We start from the raw sequence: 12,003 nt of genomic DNA, 5'->3' as shown, positions 1-12,003 counted from the left end.
TTCCTTCAGTGATAGAAAGCTGGACAGAGTTGAAGAATAGCCTAACAGAAGGTAATGGCCTGGACCTGGACAAGTGGAAATCCAGGCTAGATTTTGACAGTCCATTTTTATTAGTGAGGATTGGAATTCAGACAGGGGAATAATTTACCTGCAGAGGTCATTCCAGCATCTGTAACTAATCAGCTCCCAAATAAAGGCAGTAAAACAGAGGGCAGAAACCATGTAGGGGATTGCTTGCTACCAGTTTAGGGCAGTTGGTCCTAATGAAGGTATTTTTCCAAATTCATAGCAATAAATCTGTTAATCAGAAGTTGCAGAGAAATCAGATATGGACAGGGCTGTCCTGACTCCTCTGAAAACAAGGGAATCCACCCAGTCAACATTATAAGGCAGAAAAGGAAATGTAGCCTTCTACCGGTGTTTTGTGCTCTGCTTTGCCTTCCTGGGAGCATTGACCTGTGTGTCTCACTGAATACAGCAAGGAAAAATGCTGCCGCTGTGTGTGACGCAACAGAGCTTAACCCTGAAATCCTCACTTCACTGTATTTATTGCCAGCCCAGCAGGCACATTTTCCCTTGCATTTTCTTGTCTCAACTGGCTGTTATAGCAGATGGACTAGAAGGTGCAGGAGAGATGTGAGAATTTCAGTCTGAGAATATGGCATGGATAATTTCATTTAGGATACCACCTAAGACCCCATGAGTGCATGTGAAAGTGTGTGCTGTTTTCCTCAGATGCCTGCATCTTAGGGAAAGTAAATTAGAAGCAGCAGGCAGAGATTTGAGCACTGAAATTAAAAAAAAGGATCATCTGTGGTGAGTAACTGTGTGAAAGGATCCTAAGTGATTCCAATTAGTACAATGCAAAAGGAAAGGAGTGTAATTAATTTTGGCTTGATGTATAATCAACTTGTACTACATAAAGATTGTGAGATCAAATACTGAAAATCCTTAGAGTACAGATAGCAGAAATCAGTTGTTCTTTGGATAGTTGTACGATGGAAAAAAGAATACTAAAGCACAGGTATATTTTTTCAGAACTTATTATTTATTTTCTGAGAGCTCAAGCTATAGAAATTGAAATAAAATCTAATACTAGTCAATATTTGACTTTGGTTTTGTTTTTTTCCCAAAGCTTTCATAGAATAATTTAATGATTTGACAGATTATCAGGAGCTTGTTTTAATATTAATTAAATAACACACAAAGACAGAATTCTCAGCCCTTAAAATTACATAAACAAAATTGATTTATAATATTTGATCTTAATGGGGAGTGATATATTCATTGGTATTGAGCCTTTGATCTAATACCACTTTATACATACCGCTGGGATGAGAAGATAAAAAAAGGATCATAACAGTATGTGGAAATCACCAAAGGAAAAATTATGTTTAGTAACATAGTGGGGTTTTTGTGTAGAAGGAACCTGTACTGGGGAAGCCCTATCTTTGGTCTAGAGGGATGGCGACTAGGATTGTTAGGCGTTTGAAAGAAACAGTTTTCACTGAGTCTCACATATCTCTCTTTTCATTTAACTCAAATTTGTAAATTGAAGATAACAAATGTAGTGACTGCACCTCTTCTTTGCACATTATTAGGCAATTGTTAGAATAGTCACTGATTATTGTAGGTCAGCTTATTCTCATTATTAAATCACAGTGATCATTAAAATGCCAAACGTATTTTTACAGACTTGATCTTTTGTAGTGGTTTGAATCTTGTTTTCCCCCCAGAGGCTAAGTAAAGTGGTAACCCCCAAGGGGTGGAAACCCCTGGAAGTTTTGAAGTTCTGTCCAATGGGCGCTCCTGCAGAAATGTAAACATACCTCAAGCAAACGGAAGAGAAGAGTTGTAGTTTGGTTGTAGGTGAGGTGGCCGATGTTGTAGAGCCACGAGGAAGGGGTTCTGAGCCCCTTGGGGCCTCTGGGGCCTCCCAGCCCCGGGCTGGGGGAGCTGCAGGGACCTGGAACAGCAGAAAGCTGGGCTAGGTGCCTGTAGTTATGCCGGGAGATGTTTTCTCCATCGTGTGCAGCTGCCGGAGAAAAGCAGCAGCCGGCACTGACCAGAGAAACGGTGGCAGAGAGCCAGAAGAGATAAGACGGAGCAACAGAGACATGCAGCACCAGAGAAAGAACTCCTGGAAGGAGAGCCGAGGAAAAGAGAGTCAGCAGCAGAGTTACAGAGTTCTGGGGGTAAGAACTGATACCAGACCCCCCCCAAACTCCTTTGATCCCTCTGAGAAAAAGAGGGAGATGGACTCCTATTTTGGAGAGCAGTTTTGGACATGCAGCACCAGAGAGAGAGAGAGAGAGAAGAGCTGAGAAGCTCAGAGCGTCCTGGGAAGCTGGACCGGGACGGAGAGGAATGTGGAGGAGGGCTTTGCCCCCCCCCCCCGCTGCCTTGAGGCAGAGCACAGAGCTCTGCAAAGGGGAATTTGAATCCCCTGAGGAAGGGACTTTCACAAAGATGCCCCTGCATTTCGTGATATACCTGTGGTGACGCGAGTCTGGTCCCTGCTGGCAGCCCACAGGTGAGGCCTTCGCTTGGACCGAAGGAGAGTCGAGGGGTTTGGAGACCCCCTTGTGTGTGTTGAACAGAGATCCAGCTACAACAATCCAGTTACTGCTGCATGCATGAGATGAGGAGACCTGCTGCCCTAGAAGAGACTCCTGCTTGGGACTGGAAGGGATCTGTCCTTCTTTTCCTCCTGGACTTTTATTTGGAGGGGAGAGGAGATCTGATCCATTGTAAATACTATATGTCATGGTAGAGATAGTTGTGATCGTGTGTATAATGTGTTATAGTATTTATTTGTACAGTCATTGTAATATATTCCCTTTCCCCCCCTTTGAGTCTGGTGTGTTTTGTCTGGAAAGCCCATCTCACATTGGGTTGAGATGTGGGAGGGGGGATGGAGCTAGGGAATTGGATTTTGGGGTATCTCAAACCATGACATATCAGCAAAATATCAGCAAGTTTTTATGATTTTATTAGTTCCAAATCAGATATTTCAATAGGCCATTTGTAAGTATTTTCAGAAAAACATCCATTTCTGAGTTCTTGAGACCACACAAAAATATTTACAAATTAATCAGATTTTCAGATTTCTGCATAATAACTCTGCACATTTATTGTTTAATCTAATTCTAAAATTCTGTTATGATTGATGCCTTGCTGTAGAGAGAGAAGTCAATTGAATAATGTGTAGCAGTCAGTTTTATTTGTACCTTAATGTGGTGAAGGTGGATTTTTTTTTTCACATTTCCATTATTTATAAGTTGTTCCCCTTGGAGAATATATAAAAGAATTTGTTTTAAATGAGCTGATAATACCCTCTTTAAAATTTATAAGTATGACAGAATCGTCTCCTTTTTCCTTACCACTCAAGGATGTGCCAAGAAACTGGTTCTGAATTCTGCTATTCATAGGACAAACTGGAAAAGAGCATCTTGTTAAGGTTTACTTAGAAAAGAATTTCAACCACTCATCAGAAAAAAAAATAGCAGAACAGGAGGTATTGTACCAACCAGCAAACCTGGTGCTATTGCCAGGATTTTATTTACAAGAGACCACAGTACTCTTGCAGCTACGTTTGATACTTGCTGTCATTCTTATAACTTCAAAGATCAGCGTGGGCCTGATCATGCCATCAGCGCTGACAAACTGTGTGAATCAGTGCAAGCCCTTCACTCAGTGAAAGTGGTGGATTGGGATGTAGTTTTGAAAACATCTTGGTACTTTCTTACAACTGATAAGATGTTTTTATTTCTCTTCTTCCCTTTCAAATCGATATTGCAGACTTCAGCAAAATCCAGTAGGGCTGGACTGTGTTTTGTGTTTAGCAAGTCATTAGTGCCCAGTGTATAGTTTGATTGTTGGATATTGATCATCTCAATAAATGCTGGAAATTCCTTGGTTTCACAGAGTTTTGCTCAACCTCCACACGCAATTTAAAAAACAAGATGTTATTTGGAAGCATGCCAGTTTTCAGTTATAATAGTGCCTTTTTGTTCTGCATAGTAGAGCCTTTGCTGCCTCAGTAACTGACAAAAGAAAATGCTTCATTAAGATAGAAAGTAGATGTGACTTCACTGTTTTTCAGATAATTTTTGCTATCAGAAATTACAATGGCTGATGTTCACCTAAGCATAAAAAAATGCAGTTCCCACATGCGTGGAGTGCTCATGTACACTATGTAAATTGATGTATAATGCAACCCACATTAACTGGGTTGATGATATCTTCAGTTTCACTGCTGTCAAATTTCTGTAACTCCTTGAACGAGTTGACTGGTCTGAATGAATGTTAGCATAATTTATGCAGCTGATTAGTGATTTGAGTGCTTTAGTTATTGATAAAGTACTTTAACATATAATTTTCAGCTTCATGTTATGTGACATCAGGGTAGGAGGTAACGTGGCAGTCCCCAGGCTTGATATTAAAGTCACTTTGCTCTTTGGATTTCAGAGGCCAGAGGAAACACAGTGCTGCCTGACACAAGCCCAGCAGACCAGCACCAGCCCAGTCAGTCCCATCCTGCATTCCCTATTGGGCCTCAGGTCAGTATCTTTTCTTTCTACTAATTGAAACGTACAATTTTATAAAAAATAAATAACCATGATTGATCATCTTTGATTTGTGTAATGTAGAAGACGTGATTCTCTTTGGCTGCATTCAATGTTACAGAAAGGGAGCACATATGTATTGTGTATGGTTTAGAAGTCACGTTTGGCAAGATCAGTTTTTTGTATGTTTTTCTAAAATAAAACCTAAGCAGTTTTGCATATTTAAGAGGTTAAATTATTTTAATTTCTTATGTAAATTACTTTTGAAATAAGTGTAAAAACTTATTATTAAAAATCTTGTACAATTTTAATACACCGCCTTTGGCTCTGACAATTCTGCCTGTCACACACAGCTCTTGCATTAGTAAGACATTTCTGCCAGGTATTTATTTTCTGTTGAGTACAGTGTAGGCACGTAATGAGATTTTTAAGTACTTTCCACTGCACTTCACAATTTTATCCAAGTCCAGTCATACTCTAAAAAGATATTCGATATTCTTCCACTTTCTAGGACAGTCTTGGTCCACAAAGTTTCTGATAATTGTTACTATAGTGTTTTCTGTTGTTACCAATCAATATACAACTGGGAAGATTTGGGAAATGTTGGTATTTGGGTACTTGTAGGCTGACTTGAGTTAGACCTTCTTTCATTCATAAATTATCTTTGGCGAATGTGTAATGAATTTTCCAGTCTAAATTCAGCTGGGATTGCTACCATGCGACATGACTGGGGCTTACAGTTTCAGACTGTCAAAACTTTCTCTGTTGGTGAAAATGTATGCTTTAAGATATTGGAAGCAGTGCATATCTGTAAAGGAACATGAAGGATCCCAAGCCAGAAGAGTTATAAGCGTGTAATACTGAGCTATACACAGTACAATAGCTTTGTGTTTGTGGTTTCTTACAGCAGCTACTGACAGCCCAACAATTAGCCTCAGCAGTAGCAGGGGTGATGCCAGGAGGCACTCCAGCCCTTAATCAGCCAATCCTTATTCCTTTCAACATGGCTGGGCAGCTGGGGGGCCAACAAGGACTTGTCCTAACTCTACCTACAGCGAATCTCACCAACATCCAAGGACTGGTAGCAGCAGCTGCAGCAGGAGGCATCATGACTTTGCCATTGCAAAATCTACAAGGTAAGTCATGCTGATCATTTTTCTAATAGGTTCTTTCACTTGTTTGTTTTACATCATCTCTCCTTTAAAACAAGTGATCTCTTTTCCAAATTAAATGTTGCTGTCCATGCATATTGAAAGTTAGTACCTGGCTTGTTTTTGAATGCTTGAGAGATACTTAAGGGATATTTACATTTTTAAAAAACATATTGGAGGTGGATCCATTCTATGGGTCAGTGATGTAAACCACTTGAATGATTCATTAAGCTTTTTCTGTCATCAGTGGTCAACGCTGTCTAATCACAACTCACATTAAAATTTGAAATCATAGAATCATAATATCACAGAAGGCTAAGGTGTTGGAATGAACCTTAAAGATCCTGTAGTCTCAAACACCCCTGCCATGGCAGGGACACCTCTCACTAGACCAGGTTACTCAAGGTATTATCCAACCTGGCCTTGAGTACTGCCACGGTTGGGGGTTCCATGGCCTCCTTGGGTAACTGTTCCAGTGTCTCACCACCCTCACAGTAAAAATTTCTTCCTAATATCCAGTCTTTCAATTTGTACCATCATTACAGTTCCTGAAAAACAGTCCCTCTCTGTCTTTCCTGTAAGCCCTCTTCAGACACTGGAAGGTTGCTATGAGGTCTCCATGCAACCTTCTCTTCTCCAGGCTGAACAGCCCCAACTTTCTCAGTCTGCCTTCATAAGGGAGGTGCTCCAGTCCACTTATCTTCATGGCCCTCCTCTGGACTTCCTCCAACAGTTCCATAACATTCTTATGTTGGGGCCACCAGGACCGTATGTAGTACTCCAGGTGGAGTCTCACGAAAGCAGAGAAGGGGGAGAATCACCTCCCTCAACCTGCTGGCCACATTCCTTTTGATGCAGTCCAGGATTCCATTGGCTTTCTGGGCTATGAGCATACACTACTGGCTCATGTTCAGTTTTTCATCACCCATCACCCCAAGTTGTTCTCTGCAGGGCTGCTCTCAATCACTTCTCTGCCCAACCTGTAGGTGTGCCTGGGATTGCCACAACTCAGGTGTAGGACCTTGCAATATGGTTTGCCAAACATCATGAGGTTTTCATTGGCCTACCTCTCAAGCCTATCGAGGTCCCTCTATATGGCATCCCTTTCTTCCAGTGTTTCACCACTGCTGATTAGAGCAGCTAAATGGAGGCAACTAAAAGCACAGTATCGCATGAAAATAACTTAAAAAAAACCCAAACAAAAAAAAGCCCCTTTTATAATAAGATCAGAGTTTTCTCAGCTGTTGTCCTTGTCCCAGATACATGTTTTCGTTCTTGCTGTGGGAGGTCTGCTTTATCAATAAGGTTCTGCCAAGTAACAAGCAAAAAGTCAATGTCTGTATGCATCCTCCCCATTATCTGAGCTGTACCATATTTGCAACTGTTCTACCCTAAAAAATCTGCTGAATTTTCTCTGCGGTCTAAAATCAGACTGAAAGCTGTTTTAGAAGATCTCTTTTTTTCTCTAGTATTCTCTCCTGTTAAATCAATGCATCTAATGCTGTTAGTAACAGTACTCAATCCAAATGCATATGATATAAAATACAGATAGTATTAATTTACTATTCCTAACTATGTTGGTGCTTCTCAGAATGCAGTTACTGCTGTACAGGACTGAACAAAACATAGCAAGTTAGCCAATATCTTACAATAGAATTGTACTTAATGAAAGAAGATAGTAAAGGCAGTGATTGTCCAGTGCAAAAGTGATAAAGGTGTGAACAGGAAGTGTCAAAATAAAGCTTTAGCTCTTTAGATTTATTTATTTATTGTTATTTCTTTCTGATGTAAATGATAGGAAAAGTTTTTCTCAAATGAAATGGTAATTTTTTTAAATTAATCCTCTGCACTGTGCCCTAAATACTTTTTAGTTATCAAACTCTGCTGGCTTCTGATTACCAGGTGTGTTGTTTGAAGCATCAGAGCCTATCGGTTGTGAAACAGAGAAAGCGAAGAGACAGCTCATGTGTTAAACAAACTCCCTTACAAAGCACATGCATACTATTCTCACCTGTTGGAGCAACTACTTGCCTTTACCTTGTGCATGTTTTAAAGTTTAATGTCAACAGACCTCTCTTATCATAGTTGTAAATGGTTTTCACTTTAATGTTTAAAATAATGTCTCTCTCATACCATTAAGCTGCACCAAAGAACCTGTCATTCATAAATCATAGATGAAAAGGACACACTAATGCACAAATTTTGCTTGTTTAAAATTTGAGAGTACATGTAAAGTAGGGAACTGCAGATTAAAAAAATAATGCAGGAACAGGAGTGAGTAAAAGCAGATAGAACAAAGTGAAGGGGAAGTAGCTTTTTAGTGTAGGTGGATGATGAAATCTTAATGAGGAAACAGGCATTATAAAAATGTATCCTTCCACTCTGAAGTGCTCCAGGTTACAGTTGCTGGGTATGTTGTATTCTAAATAAACATAAGCTTGTGCAGTTCTTATGTCATTTATTCACCCTGTGTTGTAAAGCTGGAGAGTAGGGATTAAGCCAGGCAACCTTTGCTCTTTATTTTAGCCACAGATGTCTAATTGCTGGCTAAAAGGGGCAACTCTGCTGCCAAATGAATTTTGCAAGCCATGACCTTATACCAGATGAAAAAGTTTCCTTATAATCTTAACTGGGAGACAGGAGCATGGGATCAAATAGGGACTTGCTGAAGCAACAAGTACAGTTCCCTGCCTATGAACATAATCATACCTTCCATAAAATATCTGAAAGGAACAGAACTCATGAATTTATTTAATTGTGTTGCTGTTTGTTGTGTTCTGTACCCTTCCTTCCCTATCTTCTAGGCAAGTGCTACTACCTGCCCTCAGTATTTGGAACTGAAACTGATACACAAGACAGCAAAATAACTTGGTCAATAGCTCTTAACCACCCTGAATCACAGTTGTAAAATACTGTTCCGTCCTCTATAGCCCACTACCCAATGTGTGTGTGAATGAAGGTAGGAATGAGGTGAGAGTGTTGTGTGGTATCATCAGTTCCATTGAACCTGATTGACTTCTGGTGCCTGTTTTTTGTGGTTGGTTGAAAGATAATCATAGAATATGTGTTCTCTTTTGTAGCCAGCACTTTTTTAGGAATACTCATAAAAGCCCATGCTTCAACACAGTTTTGGTAATTCCTTTGGGTGAAATCAGACCATAATTATCAGCTTCCATCTCTTAAACCTCACTGTGGCACGGTCAGTTTTGATGACTGGGGGACGCGTTTTCATGATTTTTTTGAGCCTGTCTTATTACTCCTGTTGTTGTCTCATCTACTGTCCCTGAATTTTCAGTGAAGTCAAGCATAGATGTCCACAGGTCCTGTGAGCTGGGTGTTCACAGCTTCTGTGAGCTGGGTCTTCTCTTATCTTTCTTTTCTTATAAGTAAACTTCTAAGCTCTTCATCACAAACTACCCCTGTTAGGTAACTCAAAAGACACTCCGAAAATTTTTTGAATAATGTATGAATTCAGAAAAGGTCCGGTCTAACACAGTACTTGAATTCACACTGCATGTTGATCATGGGAGTAACTCCATTACATTTTCTGTGATCCACATACATGTTTCACTGATTTTCTTCTTGTGAACTTTCAGGTCTGGTTCAGGATAAGAAGACCTCAGGGTTACTGGATAAAACAATAATCATCCTCACTTGTGGAAAGACAAAATAACATTCAGTGATAGGAATCATAGAGGAGATATGTTAAGTGTTTAAAATGAGAAAACAAAAGTGTCTTTTAAAAGTTAAGACATTGGTAAAATGGAGCGATTAATGACATGGAAATTACTCACACAGTATAACTTAGTGAAATTGCCTATTCTTCACTTGTCAGTTACCTATAAATAAGATTTTTTTCCCAAAGGTATTTGTCTTAAATTGTTCAGTTGCTATATGGTCCTGAGCCACCACTAAGTTGACAGGAATTTCGTTGCTGTAAGTGAAAAGAGGTTTGGACCAAACTAAACCTCTTTCAAAACTTCTTTTCTTCATACATACGTGATTATTTTCTGTGCATTACGCTATGTCATTTGCCATACGCACTGCTATACTGTATCTGGTCCCTGAGCAAATACATCAAATGTGTGTAAACAAAGAAAGGAAGGTGAATGTGTAAATTCTTGCTATGAAACTTAGAAAAATATGTTTTCCCTGGCTTCAGGTAAGCAAATTTCATATGCACAATGAATATACAAGGAATAAAATTTACTGCGATGAAAGAGGGTTGGTGGCAGAATAGAACTATCTACCTTAGTGAAAACAGAAATCTCTGCATGTAATACAGATTTACCTATGGAATTTTGGCTTTCCACCGACAGTTCTTTGAAGAAAACCATAAAATCAGCGACCGTAACTTTTTATTGTAATCCACTAAAAGCACTGAAGATAAAAGTCTAAAAACCATCCATGAAAGTTGTTGTTCTGAGAAATTTACACACTTGTTTTCCCCTCACTATTTCTTAGAATTACAGCTGGAGCATACCCATGCTTACCTAAGATTTTGGAGGTGTCACAATAAAAATGGTGAGGTTGTGAGAAGGGAAAAAGTGAGGCAAGTACCCCACAAGACAACAGGTTTTCTGTCTTTTACTCTTAGTCCACTGCTTCTTGGGCCTGTCTTTATTGACTTAATGCAGAAAATAGTCTGCCGGCTTTTCTCTTAAACATCCAAACTTGAAGTCATCAATATTCATCTTACTGTCTTCAGGAAACTTTTCTATGGGCTGAACAGTTTCAGGTTCTGCATGTCTTTTGCCATGTCAGATTTCTCTGGGTTTTGGGAGGAGTGTGTTCTATTTTTTAATTTTAGTTATCCTTCTCAAGAGTCTCTCCAAGGGACAAGTAGTTGCTTAATCTCAGAGTATTCAGTAATGCCTGGGAGCTGATATTCATGAAAAGACATTCTCTCCCTAAGCCCATCTGATTTTTATGTCTTGATATAATATTTTTGTATAGCTGAACAGAAAGATACCTTTGGGGGGGAGGGGGCTGAGTTTGTTCTGTCTTGTTTTCTTAATGTCATTTTAACCCTGTGGATTTCCTGTTGAAATAACTGAGAAGTGGGAAGGTATTCCAGTGATAGGGAGTTGTTAACAGCTGTCCTCTCATTTTATTCACTTTTCCATGACATCCAAAGCAGTTTTAGCTGAAAAAGTAATGTATTTGAGCTATTTTTTAGTATAGTATTTATGTTTGAAATTAGAAAATGACAATGTTGTCCGTCAGCTCACTGCTGGCCACTCACACACCATGGATAACAATTTGGGAGTCTCTCTGCAAAGGGTTGGTCCAAATATATTATAGCACATAGCAATGTCCCAACAGTTTTCTAAATGTGTGCGCTGATACAGAATGACACTTGAACCCTGAAAGAAATCAACAAGTTAGACATTGTAGCCTCATGACACAGAAACTTTGTGTATTTTATTTCTACTACCCATTATACTGTTCCTAAAGTGGATGTCAATAATTTATTTACAAGTCAGAATTTTTCAGTCTTGAGTTGTGAAAGAAATGAGAACAAACTATCTCTCTAAATCATTAGTGAAAGGCTTCAGTGCTGAAAGGAAGCCTTACATGGCTGAAAATGTGAAATCATTAAATTACATTATTTAAACAGTGGCAGGTCATATTTTAGCAGCAACACAATGGAAGGGGAAATGTATTAAGCATCTTAGAGATAGGAGACAGCCATTAAAATGCACTGACATGGGCTACAATAGATATAGAAAATGGTTAAAAAAATTAAAAAGGCTTTTTTATGTGGAGATCAGTCAAAAAGAATGTTAGGTAAAGACAACAGTAACAAAAGGAAAAAAACCCCTATTGTTTACATTTATTAGATCTTGTTTCACCTGAACAGAGATTTGTATAATTAATTGTGTAACAGATAAAGTAAATATGCTGTCTGCATTCCTCCATGTACACAGACCTTAAAAATCAGAAATCAGAGAGAGATGAAAAACAAAAAAGAGACAGAAAAGAAGTAAACTACAAACCTCAATTGCTTACTGATCTAGAGTCCAAATTCCAGTTTCTTAGAACATTTTTCCCTTTTAACTAAAGTGATACAGTCCCTATTCATTTGTATTCCCCTTCAAGTAACATGAAATAGCTTTCAGAGTCTACAGAAAGGCAGTGTTTCACTTATGTATTTTAATGAGCACCAATGTCAGTAATAATCAAAATGATGTTTCACTTAGAGGAATAGTTTATTCCCAGGTACTTTTGCTGTGTACTAACATAACCAGAACAAGAATGACAAGAACCAAGAAAAAGAGCTG

The 12,003-nt window shown here is 39.0% G+C and overlaps 1 protein-coding gene across 7 annotated transcripts in view; it reads left to right on the top strand.

The window, feature by feature from the left end:
* Positions 1–12,003, top strand: part of POU6F2 (POU class 6 homeobox 2) — a 353,312-nt gene that overhangs the window by 166,059 nt on the left and 175,250 nt on the right. For all 7 annotated transcript variants that reach the window (XM_027655870.1, XM_027655869.1, XM_027655873.1 and 4 more), the window contains 2 exons: positions 4,471–4,562; positions 5,476–5,704. In XM_027655870.1, the coding sequence (XP_027511671.1) occupies positions 4,471–4,562; positions 5,476–5,704 (321 nt within the window). The remainder of the gene's footprint in view (positions 1–4,470; positions 4,563–5,475; positions 5,705–12,003) is intronic.

Source organism: Corapipo altera, unplaced genomic scaffold (assembly GCF_003945725.1).
Source record: "Corapipo altera isolate COAL_440 unplaced genomic scaffold, ASM394572v1 59, whole genome shotgun sequence".
Classification (NCBI taxonomy): Eukaryota; Metazoa; Chordata; class Aves; order Passeriformes; family Pipridae; genus Corapipo; species Corapipo altera.
The sequence above is the reverse complement of the archived record's forward strand: the minus strand, read 5'-3'. Positions and strand labels throughout refer to the sequence as shown.